General features: G+C 26.0%; 1 protein-coding gene across 2 annotated transcripts in view; it reads left to right on the top strand.

The window, feature by feature from the left end:
* The window catches only part of LOC101239243 (prolyl endopeptidase FAP), a 132,155-nt gene that overhangs the window by 86,159 nt on the left and 25,027 nt on the right, over positions 1 to 20,969 (top strand). For both annotated transcript variants that reach the window (XM_065799044.1, XM_065799045.1), the window contains 3 exons: positions 6,708 to 6,808; positions 7,666 to 7,789; positions 8,085 to 8,126. In XM_065799044.1, the coding sequence (XP_065655116.1) occupies positions 6,708 to 6,808; positions 7,666 to 7,789; positions 8,085 to 8,126 (267 nt within the window). The remainder of the gene's footprint in view (positions 1 to 6,707; positions 6,809 to 7,665; positions 7,790 to 8,084; positions 8,127 to 20,969) is intronic.

Consider the following 20,969-nt stretch of genomic DNA (forward strand, 5'->3'; position numbering starts at 1 on the left):
ATTCGCATTGTATTAAAACATAGCCTAAAAGCTCATACTAACCGATATTTAAAGCAGCAAATCAAGTTAATTCTAAATGTATGGAAAATAATTGATAAAACACTTTAAACAAGTAGTGACACTGCTGCAAATATCAAACATTGTCTAGTAGATCAAATTAATAAATTGTACATACCTTGTTTTTTTCATATATTAAATTTAATTGTTAAAGATGTTCTTGTAAAAGAGAATGAGCTATCAACTGAAAAAAACCATTGTGTCTTTATAATTTTAAAGAAATCTAGGAAACTGGTTGGCTTATTTAAACATAGTATTATGCTTTCTGCTCAGCTAGTTAGTTGTTTTGAGTCAAATAATATGAAAGTTGACAATTCAGAAGATAAATATTCAATTAAAAAATTAAAACAAGACGCATCTACTCAGTGGAATTCTACCTTTTTAATGTTGCAGTCAGTTTTTAAACTTAGAAAATCAATCAAAGACATTATAATCAAGCCAGAGAACAAATGTAATAAAGATTTGTTATTAAAACGCTGAAAACTGGAAACCATTTGCAGGCTAATTGATTTATTAGAGCCAATACATGATTTTGGCTAGACCACACCAAGGTTTGGTCTAGCCAAAAGTTGTCATCTAGTCAAAGATTACCATCAAAAAAAAAGAAAAATTTTGTTATGCGATGAAACAGTGTCATCAGAAGATTCATTTTCAACAGAAAACAAAATTGTTTAAATATGAGTATAAAAGTATTCGAATGTCTTCTTGATTTTTATAAAATTAATTTATGCTAATTTCACATTTTGTCAAAGATAGTGAAGATGCTCTTTTGTATAATTGCTTCATCAACGCCACCTTTGCAAGAGCTATTTTCAAGTGCGCCAGAAATCATTACAGAGCGGCAAAATAGACTTAAACCAGATTTATATGATCAATGTGTTTTGTTAAACCAAGACATATAAAATGTTCATATTGTTTTTTTTTTTACTTTACTATTGTAATTTCTTTTTTGTTGCATTTGTTTATTTGATTTAAGTTAACCTAAATACATGCTCTTGTTATAACAGCAATATGTGATATAGAAGTTTTACTTACCACCTAGTTTTTTGTTTACTCTCTTTAAGTTATTTCATAGCGTATAAAAAATACATTTTAATGTTGTCACATTAAATGATTATAAAAAAAAAAAAAGTTATTTAAATATTTTGACTAAATCCACTTTTAGTTGACTTTAAAAAATATATTAGCTGATTTTGGTCAACTTGAAAAACACTTTATTCGATTTATTGACTGTCAAAAGTTTTTTAAGTCGTTACAGCGCTAATATATATATATATATATATATATATATATATATATATATATATATATATATATATAATATATATATATATATATATACACACACATATATATTTCCATTATTTTTGAAAATCTTTGAAATCTTAATGAACATCAGCTTTTTTTCTTTTTTTAATAAAGAATTCAAAAATACTATATATATATATATATATATATATATATATATATATATATATATATATATATATATATATATATATATATATATATATATATATATATATATATATATATATATATATGTATATACATATACATATATATACATAAATATATATATACATAAATATATATATACATATATATATATATACATATATATATATATACATATATATATATATGCATATATATATATATATATATATATATATATATATATACACATATATATTTCCATTACTTTTGAAAATCTTTGAAATCTTAATGAACATCAGCTTTTTTTCTTTTTTTAATAAAGAATTAAAAAATACTCCAGGATCAGTTCTAAAGTATAATGACAAAAAGCCATCCAAATGCTCAGAGTCCAAATAAGGGTCAGAATCCATAAGACTCTTAATCAATTCGTTTCCTCTTAAAGTGTGTCAGCTTTATTCTTAACTCCTGTGTTACAAGCTGTTGTATCAAAAACCTGGGCAACAGTATTTGCTTTGAGATCTCATTCCTCAAAGTCTTTTAAGGTTCTCTTGCAAATGGCAAGTCTTGCACTGGACTGTGTTGATTTTTTAACAGTATTTTGTCTTTATTAAAATTGTAAAACTGCTTACTAAAACAGTTAAATGCTCAAACTTATAGCCAAAGATTTGTATTGATAGTTTCTCATCCCAGTGAAGTGTTGAATTATTAGCTTTATTTTTAAATACTGTTATTATTTTTGTTTGCATCACTGGTTTATTTAGCTTACTTGATCTTCTTGTTTTTATTGAAATGTTTACATATTCAGGTTTAATACCAGCTGCATAAAACAAAAATAATGTTTAAGGACATAAAAGTTTAGGGCATGTATGTCAATAGTGCATTTTTATTATTAATAAGAAAATAACCTAAAACTAGAAGTGCAGAAGTATTCATGGAACAACTTGTTTCAGGGATGCTAGAGGAAGACAATATAAAAACTTCCAAATACAAATAATAATGGTTAAATAATAAAAACAAATTTCTAGATTAAAAAATATAAAAAAAGGATAGGAGATTCATAAAAATTTTTTAGTACGAAAGTATACAATACAACTTGCAAATAAAAAGAAATTTGCAAGTTCATGCCTGTCATATAAAAAGCTTATTTTTGCATTTGTCTGTTAACAATAAAACATGATATAATATGTAATATAAATAAAAATAAACATGATATAATATGTAATATTAATAAAAATAAACATGATATAATATGTAATATAAATAAAAATAAACATGATATAATATGTAATATAAATAAAAATAAACATGATATAATATGTAATATAAATAAAAATAAACATGATATAATATGTAATATAAATAAAAATAAACATGATATAATATGTAATATAAATAAAAATAAACATGATAGAATATGTAATATAAATAAAAATAAACATGATATAATATGTAATATTAATAAAAATAAACATGATATAATATGTAATATAAATAAAAATAAACATGATATAATATGTAATATAAATAAAAATAAACATGATATAATATGTAATATAAATAAAAATAAACATGATATAATATGTAATATAAATAAAAATAAACATGATATAATATGTAATATAAATAAAAATAAACATGATATAATATGTAATATAAATAAAAATAAACATGATATAATATGTAATATAAATAAAAATAAACATGTTATAATATGTAATATAAATAAAAATAAACATGATATAATATGTAATATAAATAAAAATAAACATGATATAATATGTAATATAAATAAAAATAAACATGATATAATATGTAATATAAATAAAAATAAACATGTTATAATATGTAATATAAATAAAAATAAACATGATATAATATGTAATATTAATAAAAATAAACATGATATAATATGTAATATAAATAAAAATAAACATGATATAATATGTAATATAAATAAAAAAAAACATGATATAATATGTAATATAAATAAAAATAAACATGATATAATATGTAATATAAATAAAAATAAACATGATAGAATATGTAATGTAATAAAAACAAACATGATATAATATGTAATATAAATAAAAATAAACATGATATAATATGTAATATAAATAAAAATAAACATGATATAATATGTAATATAAATAAAAATAAACATGATATAATATGTAATATTAATAAAAATAAACATGATATAATATGTAATATAAATAAAAATAAACATGATATAATATGTAATATAAATAAAAATAAACATGATATAATATGTAATATAAATAAAAATAAACATGATAGAATATGTAATATAAATAAAAATAAACATGATATAATATGTAATATTAATAAAAATAAACATGATATAATATGTAATATAAATAAAAATAAACATGATATAATATGTAATATAAATAAAAATAAACATGATATAATATGTAATATAAATAAAAATAAACATGATAGAATATGTAATATAAATAAAAATAAACATGATATAATATGTAATATTAATAAAAATAAACATGATATAATATGTAATATAAATAAAAATAAACATGATATAATATGTAATATAAATAAAAAAAAACATGATATAATATGTAATATAAATAAAAATAAACATGATATAATATGTAATATAAATAAAAATAAACATGATAGAATATGTAATGTAATAAAAACAAACATGATATAATATGTAATATAAATAAAAATAAACATGATATAATATGTAATATAAATAAAAATAAACATGATATAATATGTAATATAAATAAAAATAAACATGATATAATATGTAATATTAATAAAAATAAACATGATATAATATGTAATATAAATAAAAATAAACATGATATAATATGTAATATAAATAAAAATAAACATGATATAATATGTAATATAAATAAAAATAAACATGATAGAATATGTAATATAAATAAAAATAAACATGATATAATATGTAATATTAATAAAAATAAACATGATATAATATGTAATATAAATAAAAATAAACATGATATAATATGTAATATAAATAAAAAAAAACATGATATAATATGTAATATAAATAAAAATAAACATGATATAATATGTAATATAAATAAAAATAAACATGATAGAATATGTAATGTAATAAAAACAAACATGATATAATATGTAATATAAATAAAAATAAACATGATATAATATGTAATATAAATAAAAATAAACATGATATAATATGTAATATAAATAAAAATAAACATGATATAATATGTAGTATTAATAAAAATAAACATGATATAATATGTAATATAAATAAAAATAAACATGATAGAATATGTAATATTAATAAAAATAAACATGATATAATATGTAATATAAATAAAAATAAACATGATATAATATGTAATATAAATAAAAATAAACATGATATAATATGTAATATAAATAAAAATAAACATGATATAATATGTAATATAAATAAAAATAAACATGATATAATATGTAATATAAATAAAAATAAACATGTTATAATATGTAATATAAATAAAAATAAACATGATATAATATGTAATATTAATAAAAATAAACATGATATAATATGTAATATAAATAAAAATAAACATGATATAATATGTAATATAAATAAAAATAAACATGATATAATATGTAATATAAATAAAAATAAACATGATAGAATATGTAATATAAATAAAAATAAACATGATATAATATGTAATATTAATAAAAATAAACATGATATAATATGTAATATAAATAAAAATAAACATGATATAATATGTAATATAAATAAAAAAAAACATGATATAATATGTAATATAAATAAAAATAAACATGATATAATATGTAATATAAATAAAAATAAACATGATATAATATGTAATATAAATAAAAATAAACATGATATAATATGTAATATAAATAAAAATAAACATGATATAATATGTAATATAAATAAAAATAAACATGATATAATATGTAATATAAATAAAAATAAACATGATATAATATGTAGTATTAATAAAAATAAACATGATATAATATGTAATATAAATAAAAATAAACATGATATAATATGTAATATAAATAAAAATAAACATGATATAATATGTAATATAAATAAAAATAAGCATGATAGAATATGTAATATAAATAAAAATAAACATGATATAATATGTAATATAAATAAAAATAAACATGATATAATATGTAATATAAATAAAAATAAACATGTTATAATATGTAATATAAATAAAAATAAACATGATATAATATGTAATATAAATAAAAATAAACATGATATAATATGTAATATAAATAAAAATAAACATGATATAATATGTAATATAAATAAAAATAAACATGATATAATATGTAATATTAATAAAAATAAACATGATATAATATGTAATATAAATAAAAATAAACATGATATAATATGTAATATAAATAAAAATAAACATGATATAATATGTAATATAAATAAAAATAAACATGTTATAATATGTAATATAAATAAAAATAAACATGATATAATATGTAATATAAATAAAAATAAACATGATATAATATGTAATATAAATAAAAATAAACATGATATAATATGTAATATAAATAAAAATAAACATGTTATAATATGTAATGTAATAAAAATATATAAACTAGTTTTTATTTAGATGCATTAAGCTTGTTCATCAATTAAAAATAAGTAAGGTTTTTCAAAATTGTCCATGAGTTTATAAATAATCTTTTAAAAAAATAATTTAAATAAGAAATCTTTAAGTTTCTGTGTTTTTTTTAGTGGTTCTATTTTAAGTTTCTTTTTAAACCTCATTGCATTGCAACATACAGAAGGTCTTTTTAGATTAAGTCGGATTGGTTAATTGTTAATTACTAATCAAAAATAGTTTTAAATTATTAGATTTGTCCTACTATTTAAACTCACAATGGGGTGATATCCCTTAATTATACAGTAATTTACATGGTGACTTAAAAACACATGACATTTTAATTTTATTTTTTTGTGATTGCTGTTTCTAAATTTTTATGTTTTTTTGTAATGACTGCCAGAAGTAATTTTTAATTGCAAGTTGTTGTCTTAAACATGTTGTTTGTTGTTTTGCAATTGCAAGTTTTTGTCTTAACCGTCATGGTTTTGGTTGATTTAAAAACTCTTTTATAAATTAAAAATGTTTTTTTAGGCTGGATATCCGAACCCGTCAATAAAAATAACTATAGTTGACTTAGAAAAGATTGGTTTAAAAAATGTCACAATTACACCCCCTTATTTTAGCAATATCAGGTAGTTTGTTTTTGGGTAAATTTTTTTAAGTTCATCTTTATGTACTAATACCTAAATATGTAAAATATATGAACTTTTATGTAGTTTTTCAGATGTATTTTTTTTTTTTTTTCAAAAATATAATTCTCACTACTACAAATTTTTCCAAATTATTTTAAATGTTCTTTGAGAATAAACTTTTTAAGAACAGATATTTTGAGCTAGTAGCCGTAGTGGTCAAGTTTTGTGTTTTACTAGATCTGGACTATATCGATCAGAGTTGTATCAGGCTACTGGCTTGAGCTAATTAATTAGAATTTAAATAAGTTTCCAGAGTTACAGAAGTTTTTATCAAAAGTTTTAACCAATTATGAAAAGACATGAAAACAGTTTTTGAAAAAAAATCTGTAACTATGGTGATTATGATTAGGTAAAGGTAAATTATAATTTAATAAAATAGGTAAATAAATGATTTTTTAACTTTTCTTTATTTTTACAAAGAATTTTTAGTTTTTGTCGAAATAAAGATTAATATTTAACTTGCCAGTTTATATATTTAAAATAAAAATAAAAAATATTTTAATAAAGCTAAAAAATATTTTTAATTTTTAAGTTTAATAAAATATATATAAATATATATATATATATATATATATATATATATATATATATATATATATATATATATATATTAAATTACATTTTTTTAATTAATGTTAAAATTAATTGTAGAGTTTGTGTAAAGACTTTGTTAACTTTTTATATTAACATAACTAAAGTTTAGTATTGCTTGTTAACTTATAGTATTGTTATTTTATTTTTTACATTTTGTGTATTATTTATTTTTACTATTTTTGAATCAATGATTTTTATTCTAGTGATTATTACTACTCGTTATTAGCTTGGAACGGTGAAAGTAATTTATTTGTACAATGGATGAACAGAAAACAGACTAAAATAATTTGTATGTTATATCAAGCAACTAGTGGAAATGGATCACTTGTAAGTAATTTATTAATAATAATAACAATAATAATAATAACAATAATAGTAATAATAATAGTAAAATTTATTGCTAACACTGAAGAATATTCAATTAAAAAAATGTAAAATAAATCTCAACAATATATGTGTAAATAAACTTTTATAGTTATAATACTAATTTTACTTTATTTTGTTTTTATGAATCTTCTTGGTTTCAAGGAAACGATCATTTAAAATTTTTTTACTGAAAGTGAAGTTTTTAAATTTATATTTTTTATCATTTGATTATATCTACTATTTTTATTTTTTTTAGGTTTATGATAATCAAATTGAAAATGGTTGGATAGATGATTCAGTAAGTAGAAAGATATACTCTAAAATCTTCAAACTTTTAATTACTTATTTAATTTATAGTTATGATTTTATTATTTTAATGTTTTAATAAGTTTTCTTGTTTAATATGCACTATTTAATTTTTAAAATTTTGTAAAAGCAAGCCTCGAAGAAGTTTTGTTCACAAAATATTGAAATACTATTATTCACAATTTGTAGTTGTTTTGTAATCAATGTGTAGTTGTTTTGTAAGCAAAAGGTTTGAACCCCTTAATAGTACCACATCTAAACTGTTTTTCTATAGAGCGTATTTGTTTATCAAAGCTTCAGAGTTGAAGTATTGAGAGAAGATTAGGAGAGAGGTTGCTAAACACATTTATAAAATTCTAGTTTAAACAAGCAACATATACTAAATGTTTTTAACTAAAAAATACTGTGCTAGTTTTGAAAAGTGAAGACTACACAGACACAGTGAATTAAATTTACAGTCAAACAAATTAGGTGTATATTATAGGTGTGTTAGGTGTATGTTATATAGTATATTAGATGTAACAAATTAGGTGTATATTGTTTTAAGCAATTTACTACTAAATCTCAAAACTCTATAACAAAGTTTATCTTTATTTGCAGAACTGCTGTAGCAAAACATAAATTTGTTTGATTTTTTAAATTTAAATCAGATTTAAAAATCACTACCCTACAAAGTATGCATGACTTCTCAATATCTAAGAAATCTAATTACATAAGTTCAACTTGTTTCTGCGTGCAGCGGCCTTGTTCTTCAAGGTTTGTGTTTTGGAGTTATAGAGTTGAGAGAGTGTTATAACTACAATTAAGTAGCCTCCTTGTCTGTAGTGGTCTTCTCGGCCTTGGGGAGGTAAATTAACATAAAAAAAGTATATTTTAGTACAAAATTCAATAAAACTTTTTTTTCTTTTCCAAAGAAATTCACTCCCAACAAGGCTGCAAGCAGTCAATAGTTAAGTTGAGATTTAAAAGAAAAAGAAAAAAAGTTGAAAAAAAAGGCAAAAAATAGGAAGAAGTTGACTTTAAAAACTGTAAATTGTATAGAGTCAATCAAAACATGAGAAAATTTTAAAGCACCAATGTTAGAGGAAAAAAACTAGTTAAAAGTTTTTTGAGCATAAAGGAACAGTTAAAGGACTTAGTTGAATGAAAAAGACAGTAAAAGGACTTGTTTGAATAAAAAATCTGTAAGATCTCCATCTTACAGATTTTTTATAATAATATATAAGTTGATCTCACTTGAGCAACAACCATGATATTATTTGTAGAAAAGAGAAAAAATAAGAAATCTTATAAGAGACTCAAGCTTGGCATCAAGAGCAGATCCATCAACGATTAAAAGGCATTTTATAAATTGATGTTGTCTAAAAAAGGGAGCCTCATTAGAAAAACCAGTCAAAATATTACAAAAATATTGTATACATAGTCAAACATGAGATTTATAGAGATAGACATAAAATAACGGCTAAGAAAACAGAGAGTATGATAAAAAGAGAATACCTATTATATATTATATAAGAGAATATCTATTATATATATATTATAATGCTAACTTTGCAATGAATTGAATAGATTTTTTAATAGGTCTGTAGTAAAGGATAATTTAAAATAATGCGAAGTAGAGGACTTAGTATTGCCATGTATCTATGTATCAATATAAGAATAATCATTTATCAATAATAATAGTTGTGATAATTTGCAGTAAACAACTGAGTTTAGCTTGGGTTAAAATTCTGTGAGCCCCTAGCTGTCACAGAAATAAGACCAGATTTAAGACCAACTGTCTGTTCTAAGCAATCAAAAATTGATGACTTTTTTTATCAAGACTTTAGTATGTAGTTGTGTGTATGGCCTTATTGTATCTATATATGTCTCATCAGCAAATAGAGCTACTATACTGGAGTATGTAGTTGTGTCATCAGCAAATAGAGCTTCTTAAAAGTATTAGGAAGATCATTAATATAGCAACAGCACAGGACCCCAAGGAAGAAGTTTTTTATAGGTAAAAATGTTTTTTATCAATAAATTTAATACTGTGGTTAGAAATAAATGATTCAATAATTTAAAAAGCTTTCTGAGAACACACTATATAAAGTAAGCTTATGAAGAAGACCAGCATGTCATTTTCCACAGGTGGGGTTTAATATTTAGCTATGCACTTGTTAAGTTGTTTAGAGTTATGAAGACAGTTTCAAAAAAACGTTTTGTAAGGCTGTGACAGAAATGTTGTCCGGACCTCATGCTGTAGAAGGTTTCAAGTAAAAAATAAGTTAAACAACAGAAGCAGGAGTTATTTGGACATCCAACACTAAGTTAACCAACTTCTTTGGGGTGACAGAAAGAGTGTGGTCATTACATTCAAAAGTTATATTAGAGGAAAAGTTCTTTACAAGCAGTTTTGCCTTAACCTTGTGAGACCTAATAAGATCAGACTTATTTATAAGGAATGGAATGTTAGGCTTGCCTTTGAAGTAAAGAAAAACTAGGAGGAACTGAGCACTATGTAGAGTCAGAGACAAGATATATATTAAGAAATGAAGGTAAGTGATTAAAGTTGTCTGAAAAATAAGTCACAATTTTAGCTCTGTGTAAAAGATTGAAAAAGATAAAAGTTTTGAGCTTTAGATCCAGTAAGGTCAGTGTTACTAGTGCCAAGCCATTCAGTATGATGAACCCTAAATCCATTATTAACAACATTATTGACATGGATAAAAAGGAAGGGATCTATCATTTTGATAAGTTATTACATCAAAAAATGAACAGTCTTGTACACTTTTTGATGTTATAACTTACTTAAGTTGGTTAAGTGCAAGTGAACAAAACAAAAGAAGATTGATTGAAAAGATGCAAAAGCATAATAAAGTGCAGTTAGAAAATTCATACTTGATTTCACAACAAATAGATAAATTGATATATCAGTATATGCCTCAGCTAAGCATGTGTAGTCTTTGAAAGTCATAATTGGAGTCTTTGAAAATAAAAGAATAATAGCCATCAACTAGTCTAGTCAATTAGTTTTACAAAGATCAAGTTGGTAAGTTGTAAGTTGGTACAAGTTGGTAGGTAAACTTTGCAAAAGACTTAACAGATGAAATGTTACATCAAAGACTATCAATATTTGTAAACAATAAATATGTAAACAACTGATTAAATTAATTTGGGGGTAATGGTTGTTTTTTGATTAACATTAAAAAAAGTTTTTTTAACTTTACTTTTGTTTTATATCAATTCGCGACTCAATTATAGATGAGTATAAAATGCTAAGCATTAACCAATAAATATAAATGAATATTAAACCCTAATAAATATAAATGAATATAAAATCCTAAGTAATAAGTTAAGTGGTTACTTGCTTAGTGGTTGCAAAGCTATGTAGTTGCTATGTAGTTGCTTTGTTCCTGCTAATCACCCCAAAGTTGTAACAAAGGGTTCCTCATGTGGCCAATACACATTAAAAACACTAACAGGGACAGTTTCCATGTGCAATATGGCTCAGTTAATACTTTGATATTTTAAAGCTGCTGATAGATTCAAACTTTCTGAGATCTTCAAGAATCGTTACTTAGAGCCTCAGAATTATTAAACTGTGTTTTAAGGCTATACCCTGATTAGGAAATAACAGAAAAAGTTGCATAGCTACTGCTTAGGAGGCACAAGCATGAGTAGAATCAAAAAGATCCAGCATTCATTATCTTAGACTAGACACAATGTTTCAGGATGCAATGCTAAATACTATTCACAAGAACAGACTAACCAGCTGTTTAAGTTTGTTTCATTATAAATCTATAACTATGAGTATTGATGGGTGAATAAAGTCAAGAATGCCCAGAATGAATCTGTAGTTAGTGCAACAATAACAACAACAAGTTCAGGTAACTCGTAGATACAATCAATAAATTCTCATACTATTTGGTTGATGTAATTTTCAAGCCTGTGTTCATAAATGCAAAAAACAATTTGGTTATAAAGTTTGCAATGTAATTACTGATAATGTAGCAAATATTTTAAAAATGTTATTAATTGGAAAGTATTCAAGAGGTAGTTCATTCAATCATTTGATCAATTAATCGTTCATTTAGAAGCATTTTAGATTTATTTTAATCTTTTTCAAGTAATTATAAATATCAAAGATCAAGTGGGTTACAACTTATGCCTTAAGATGTAAAGTCAGATGGAATGCATTGGCTGATAGCATTAAATCCTTTAGAAAACACTGACCTGTTCTACACACACACACTGAACAAAATGTAAAATCATAATAGGGCGATTACGTGTGAAAACATCCAGGGCATGCAACTCTAAGTCTCAGATTTTTCTGATTTTTAAACCACTTAAAGATTTAGCTAATTATGAACATCCTGAAAATTTTATCAACTAATTTCAATCGGTTTCTAAGATCTAGCTTTTTTAAGTTTGCCTCCAACCAACAAAAATCCATCATTTTTAAAAATGGTTGTGGTCCTAGTTTTTGTTATATGTGTGTTAGAAAGCTGAAAATTTGTACCTTTACATATTTCGGGCCAATGAATCCAATGAAACAACTTGAAATATTTAAAAACGAACATAGCACCTAAAATTTGAACATTTACCACAATTTTACTAGGGCAAGTCCAATCACAAAAATGCTGATGTAGGTCGATTTTTTTTTTCTTAAGAAGTTGTCCTGAATAGTTAAGTTATAGTTATTACAAAGAATTGGAGAGGGGTCTTTTCTAAAACAGAAATAAAAAATGGTCAAATCTACTTAAATTTGTTGCTTAAAAAACAGGTATTTTGATAAATTAAACGAGAAAAAAAAGGTGGTAATTTGACGGTTTTGTAACTGAAACAGTTTTGGCTACATCAAACTGTTCTTTTAGTTGTTGTTGACTAGCTGTTTCTGTTTTCTTTATAATTTTATAGAATCTGATCCTAAAAAATTATAGTTTCAAAGCAAGAGAATTATATAAATGCAAATGTATATAGCAAATTTAGTTTTTTTTCAGAAGTTGTATTAAATAGTTTAGTTAAAGTTATTACAAAGAATCAGATTGCGGTCTTAATACAGAAATAAAAACATCTTCAAATATACTTAAATTTATTACTTTTAAAACATTAGTTTCATATTTATCAAACTAAGACAAATAAACTTAAAAAGCAAAGACTCCAAAACAAATACAGCACTTAGAAAGAAGTTCAAGATACAAAAGTAATATACAAAATTTAAAAATTAAAGAACTCAAAAAAATTAAGATTTATTAATTATAGTGTTATAATCATTCACATTAATGTTATAAGTTGGCCTTGATTTTGTTGTCGGGTCTTTGATTACTGCAACCAATCTTGACAATGGTACCCAACAGTTATTATCTCTCTGTGGCCAAATGAAGTTTTGAGAAGGACCGTGAGGGTGCATAAACTTAATTTAAATATCGTTTGTAGTAATATCTATTTTTGTAACCATGCCTATCCACCAAAAGGAATTGCACTTGCATGCAACAAAATCATTTAGATTGGGTACAATTGCAGCATCAGACATTACTGCTTTTGACAGTATAAGTCTGTCAACACATTGGTGTTTGCTTGTTCTTTTAAAACTAATTTCAAATTTTGAAATTGGTATGTAAATTATTTTTTAGCTCTTTCAAATAGCGAGTTTGGCATTTAGCAATATATGAATGTGAAGTTAGTTGATTAATGTAAGAAACAACTAGTTCTTAATATTCAAACAAGTTAACTGTCTAAGTAATTAGTTGTGATCTATCAGTACTTTTGATTAAATTGCATTTCTTCTTCTTTATCAATCTCAATTAATTCCTCATCTAAAATTGCCTTTAAGTTATCATAACCTGGACATTTGGCACATCTATGAACCATGTATTCATTATTGCTTGCATCACATACAAATTTTGACATTAAATCTTTGTATGTAGCATTCCATTGGACAGCATTTACAAGCAATATTGAGTTTTAATGGTGAATACAAACACATACACATTGTGTACCGTTTGGTCCCACACTAATACACCATTTTGGGCTCAAACTACAAAACTTTGAAATCCTATTTTAAAATTAGAGTATTTTATTTTAAAATTAATATAAAGCTCATGAAGGTTGCACAACAATAATCTTTTTGTTGTGAAGGACCACTTTTAACCTTAACACAATCTTTTTTACCAGGCAAAGTTCTAGAATGTTCATCTTGTTGAAAAAAATCTTGAACCAAAGCTGTAAGAAAGCCAGATATTTTTTAGCCTATTTTCTTATCAGCTGTAGCAAGAATTCCATTTTCACTTTTAAGTTTCCTAGCATATTGTTCAGAAACTTCATATTGTTCCTAGCATATTGTTCAGAAACTTTAAAATATTCTCAAGCGTGTTTTCTAGACCAAGATTCAGGTGTAAGTGGTAATATTTGAATTTTTTTTTTAAATGGTTCAACTTTAAGTTTTTCTTTCATTAAAATTGTCAAATGATCAAGATCATTTGCTTTTTTTTTATCTGTAGGATGACTGGAAAAAGTTGAGGCTACACTTAAGTTATTTAATTTTATTGATATTAAAGAGTAGTCTAACTGTTGTTTATTACAAGATTTACCTTTAACAAATAATACACACTATCAATTTCACACTCCATTTCATTATCAGAAACTTCATCACAATTTGACAAAAACTGAATACAAAATTTCCATCCTGGTTTACAGTCTAGATTTTTGGATTTAAGGTTACGAGCCATTTCAAGAGATATGGTTGTTTGACCTAAAATAAAATCATAAATTTTTAATAAACATACTCTGCTTCTAAATTTATATACATATTATATAAATTTGTATTATATACATATATATATATATATATATATATATATATATATATATATATATATATATATATATATATATATATATATATATATATGTATATATAAGTTATATATTATATATATATATATATATATATATATATATATATATATATATATATATATATATATATATATATATATATATATATATCCTAGTCAGTGCTCAGTTTCTCCACATTCACCTTTAGGTTCTTCTGATCACAGTTTGATCTCTCTTAAACTAATATCTCATTCTTCTTCATCACCTGAATCCCCCTATTATCGAACCTCCTACAACTACAGTAAAGCTGACTGGGATTCTTTCCGTGATTTTCTTCGTGATGGCCCTTGGGTAGAAATCTTTCGTCTTCCTGTCGACAAATGTGCTTCTTACATAACTTCGTGGATTCAGGCTGGCATGGAATCTTTTATTCCCTCTCGACGATTCCAGGTCAAGCCTCACTCTCCTCCATGATTTTCCTCACACTGTGCTGCTGCGATTGCCAATCGAAACCGTTACTTCCATATTTATCAGCAAAACAATTCTCCAGAAAACAGATGTCTGTTAATTAGTGCTAGAAACAATTGTAAAAAGGTTTTGTCTAACGCCAAAACTAGCTATTCTCAGGTCATGAAATCTCGTATCTCCTCTCAAAAATTAGGCTCTCGTGACTTCTGAAGAATCTTTAATAATATCAATAATAAGGGCGAATCTATAATTCCACCTCTCTTGTATGGTTCAGACTTTGTCACCTCACCTAAAGGCAAAGCTGAATTGTTTGCTAAAAACTTTTCAGCAATATCATCTCTTGATTCCACTAGTTGCGTTCTACCTGATATTGCCAACAAACAGGTTGATCCATTGCTTAACATTTATATCACTCCAGCATCTGTATCTAAAGTGATTTCCTGCCTAGACTCTTCTACAGCTTGTGGCCCGGACAACATACCTGTTATTGTCTTGCAGAAGTGTTCTCCGGAGCTGTTATCTATACTCTCAAAACTATTCAACAAGTGCTTATCAGAGTCTTGTTTTCCAGCCTGCTGGAAAGCGGCATTTGTTATCCCTATCTTCAAAAATTGTGTAGAGCGATCTGGTTTGTCTAACTACCGTCCCATAAGTCTTCTTCCTATCATTAGCAAGGTTTTTGAATCTTTAATTAACAAACACCTAATTTCTCATCTTGAATCTAATAACTTACTTTCTGACCATCAATATGGATTTCGATCTTCTCGTTCTACAGCTGATTTACTAACAGTAATAACTGACAGGTTTTATCGTGCATTAGATGAAGGTGGAGAGGTTAAGGCCATCGCTCTTGACATTTCAAAAGCTTTTGATAAAGTTTGGCATGCTGGTCTTCTCCATAAGCTTTCTTCTTATGGTGTATCCGGCAACATTTTTAAGATCATTGAATCCTTCCTTTCCAATCGTAGCATAAAAGTTGTCCTCGATGGACAACACTCTTCTTCTTATTCTGTAACTTCAGGGGTTTCTCAAGGTTCTATCCTTGGCCCTATACTCTTTTTAATTTACATTAACGATCTTCCAGATATTCTCACATCTAAGGTGGCATTGTTTGCTGATGATACTACCATTTATTCTTGTCGTGATAAGAAAACAACACCCTCTGATTGCTTGGAGGGGGTATTTGAGCTTGAAAAGGATCTCACTTCTGCTACAGCATGGGGCTCACAGTGGCTGGTGAACTTTAATTCAGATAAAACTCAATTTTTTTCAGCCAATCGTTATCACAATAATTTAGATCTTCCTATATTTATGAATGGTAATGTACTCGATGATTCACCTACTCTTCATCTTCTAGGATTAACTCTTACTTCCGATCTTTCTTGGAAACCATATATCAAATCCGTTGCAAAATTAGCATCTGCTAAGGTTGCATCTCTTTATCGAGCTCGTCACTTTCTTATTTTAGATTCTATTCTCTATCTCTATAAATCTCAAATCAGATTTTTTTGTATGGCCTTGTATGGAATACTGTTGCCATATCTGGGGCGGATCCTCTAATGATGCCCTTCCTCTTTTAGACAAGGTGCATAAACGCATTGTAAACATAGTTGGACCTGCTCTTGCAGCCAACCTCCAACCATTATCACATCGTCGTAATGTTGCTTCTCTTTCTCTTTTCTACAAATACTATAATGGGCACTGCTCTAAAGAGCTAGCGTCTCTTGTGCCATCTACTAAAATTCATTCTCGTGTTACTCCTCATTCAATTAAGTGTCATCCTTTTTCTGTGACTGTTCCTAAGTGCTCCAAAAATGCTTATTCATCTAGTTTTTTTCCTCGAACATCAGCTCTTCGGAATTTGCTTCCTTCATCTTGCTTTCCTGATTCATATAATTTGTAATCTTTTAAGTCATCCGTCAATCGTTATCTTGCTCTACAATCTTCATCTTTTCTCTTTCAGTAACTTCCATCTTTAATTAGTGGCTGCTTGCAGTCTTGTTGGAAGCGAAGATGTATAAATATATATATATATATATATATATATATATATATATATATATATATATATATATATATATATATATATATATACACATACATCTTTAGTGTTGACATCACGTATATGAGTATATGTTATATTAGTAAGAAAACATCAATTAAAACGAATTCTCTTAATACAATTAATAATTTGTTATTAGAAATTTTTGCTGGATTATGGTTACCAGCATCATCAGCTCGTAAAAAATTTTTTTGTAACGTTAGAAACAGTTTAAAATTAACTGACGTCAGCAGTTGAATGGCTGCTTTCTTGCTAATGTAAAAATGTAAAAAGCCGAGTCCAAAATTTAGTTTCCACAAACTGCTTGTTATCTAAATTAATTTCTTAAGTTATCTAAATTAATTTCGCCTTGTAAAGGTAAACATTGGAACCTCTGTATTTCAAGAGCTTTGCACACTTTTTGATCAAATTTTTTTGTTTCAACTTAAATGTTTTTACGTTTTCCCACTTTATTTCTTGTGTGCAAAACTTATTATGGGTGGCTATTGCAGACTGATAATGTTTCCCCTTGTTTAAACTTTTTAGATGTTGCTGAGTTCGATTCCTAATTTGAAGTTTAGTTTTGCCTACGTATCTATATGAGCATTTGCATTCAATGAAATAAGTTCCGGGTTGACTATTATGTGGCAGTTTAGTTTTGTTTTTTGACGTTAGTAATGTTCTTAAAGGGACCATTTATTTCCAATTAAGTTTACAATCCGTTTAAGTTGGCATATATTGAACCCATTTTTATTAAACATTTTAATAAAGAAATTAATCTCATCTTGTAAATATAAATTACTGCTTGTAGAATAAGCCCTGTGAACATAACCTTTGAATATTGTGTTTAAAATCTTAGGGTTATGATTTGAGTGAGGTTTAATTTGGATATTAGTAATGGCTTCCTTTCTATAAACTTTAAACTCGTATTTTCCTTTGTTGTTATGTATTATGGTTAAATGGAGGAAGTTTAGAGTTCTGTTTTAGCTTTCAGTTTCGATCGCAGAGTGTTGTTCGTACAAAAAAAAAAATTTTGGATTCCATTTTTAACCAAGAAAGAAGCCATTCACTTGCTAACGTCAGTTAATTTTAAACTGTTTCTAATGTTACAAAAAAAAAAATTTTGTAACATTAGAAACATTTGCTTGATTATGGTAGCCATAATCAAGCAAAAATTTCTAATAACAAATTATTAATTGTCGTTTCCTTCAAAAATGCAAAGAACACCCTTGCATTTTTGAAGGAAACGACACATTTTGTGTAATAACATAGCAACATATATTTTATAAAACTACCATAACAGTACGAAATTAATCTACAGTCAGTAGGTCATTAAAAATCCACAGTTAGTATTTTGTATATTGTCCTCGACTCTTCAGAACAGCTTCTATACGTCTGGGCATCGAGGTCGCCAATTTCTCACAATACTGCTGACTCACTTCTGTCACCCATACACGCTTTATAACCTCTATTAGATCCTTTTCTGACATCGGTGCTTGCTCAGCAACCTTTTGTTTAATTAAGGTCCACATATTTTCAATGGGATTGAGGTCTGGGCTTAATCCAGGCTATGGACCTAAGACTTCAATCCCAGAATCCCGAAGCCAACTACTCACTGCCCTTGTTTGATGGCAGGGAGCACCATCATGCTGAAATGTGGTGCAATTGAGTATCCCCATATGATGGGGAAGTTTCTCTTGTAGGATACTAAGGTTACCTGACCATTGATCGTTGTATTTTGTGGCATGAACCAGATACCTCCCCTGACCGCAGCACTAAAGCTTGCCCAAACCATGACCGTAAGTCATGGTTTGGGTAAGCTTTAGTGCTGCGGTTCTGGCATTGAAACGTTGATTTGGTGGTCTCCTAACACGACATGACTTTGATTGAAACTGAGTGAAGGTAGCTTCGTCCGAAAGCATCACATTCCTCCAGTTTTCTGCCACCCTGTGCCAGTACTTCCTGCAGAAGGCCAATCGGTCTTTGATGTTTTTAGCAGTCAACTTGGCTTTTTTTGCAGCACGATAGCACCAGATTGAAATCGTTTACCAATCGCCTCCTGATTGTTCGGGAACTTGGTGGGTCCGACATTGATGATGATATCGCTGAGGAGGACCACGTGGGATGAGCAATACAGGCCCTTCGGATGAGACGATCAGCTGATAATGAAGTTACAGGTGGTCTTCCAGATCTTTTGTGTGAATCCAGTGTACCCAACTCTGTTGCTCTAGCAATCCCTTTCATGACTGCCGATGGGGACACCCCCAAAATGGCTGAAATTCTCTTTTTAGAGAAGTTTTGCTGGTGGAGCACCATAATTTGCGCATGTTTCGCAACTGACAACTCCTTTCCACGTGCCATTAGAAAATATCTGCAAACACACCCAGAACAAAATCGCGAATTGTTAATATTTACTAATATTTAATTAACTACTAAGTAAAACAAGGTTTTTAAAACAATTGAACATAAAAATCAACCTTTACTCCTTCACAAATATAATTTATAATTTCTACCTGTTTGAAATGATTCCAAAATATGGACGTAAAATAAAGTCGTATTTAGAGTCCAAAAATAGAAATTTCTAACCTGTAAAGCGTGTTAGCAGATGTCTACACATGCACGTGAATCAATCTAAGAACGTAAACAAGTTAGACACTGCATTAAAAATTTTCTAGCTTTACACATGATTGGTTGTGTGTCTCTCATAATGAACAACGGCTGATACTGAATTCAATGGTACATTGATTGTATAAGCTATAAATATCTTTGTATTCAAGCGTAAAATAGGAAATAGCGCTCATTCTGTAGCTTGTCTTCTATTTTTCAACAACTGACACTAATTAGTGCAAATTAGTCATTGCGGCATAGTCTATAAACGCTGAAAATGGCAAAAACGCCCAAAATGCAAGGGTGTTCCAAACTTTTGGCCAAAGCTGTATATATATAAATTAGTAAAAACACTTATCTAATTTTTGATTTCTTCTACACTGTGTTTCACCATCAGTAGGTTCATCAGGAAGATTCTTGCTGATGAACCTACTGATGATTGTCATATTTAATATAATGTTTAAGTATGATTGGTCATGTTTAATGTTGGTCAAGTATGATAGGTCATGTTTAATATGATTGTCAAGTATGATTGGTCATATTTAATACCATGGTCATGTATGGTTAATTTTTATTACACAGACAATGCATTAAAAAAAAAACAAAGAATTCTGAGAAGAAAACCACATGAAAAATGGATCCTAATTGTTCTACATATAGAGCAAAACATGGTAGTGGTAGTATAGGCATCTGGACCTGCATGAACTATAAAGGTGTCAGTTGACACCTTCATAGTTTAATTATCCAATATGTCTAAAGATATTTAGACATATTGGATAATTATTTAATGCCTTCTATTGACATTTTTCCAAAAGACATTGGAATCTTCCAACAAGATAATGCTCCATACTGCTAAGATTTGCAAGCAATTGTTTGAAGAAAACAACATTAAAACCATGT

The sequence above is a fragment of the Hydra vulgaris genome, chromosome 06, assembly GCF_038396675.1.
Source record: "Hydra vulgaris chromosome 06, alternate assembly HydraT2T_AEP".
NCBI classification, from domain to species: Eukaryota; Metazoa; Cnidaria; class Hydrozoa; order Anthoathecata; family Hydridae; genus Hydra; species Hydra vulgaris.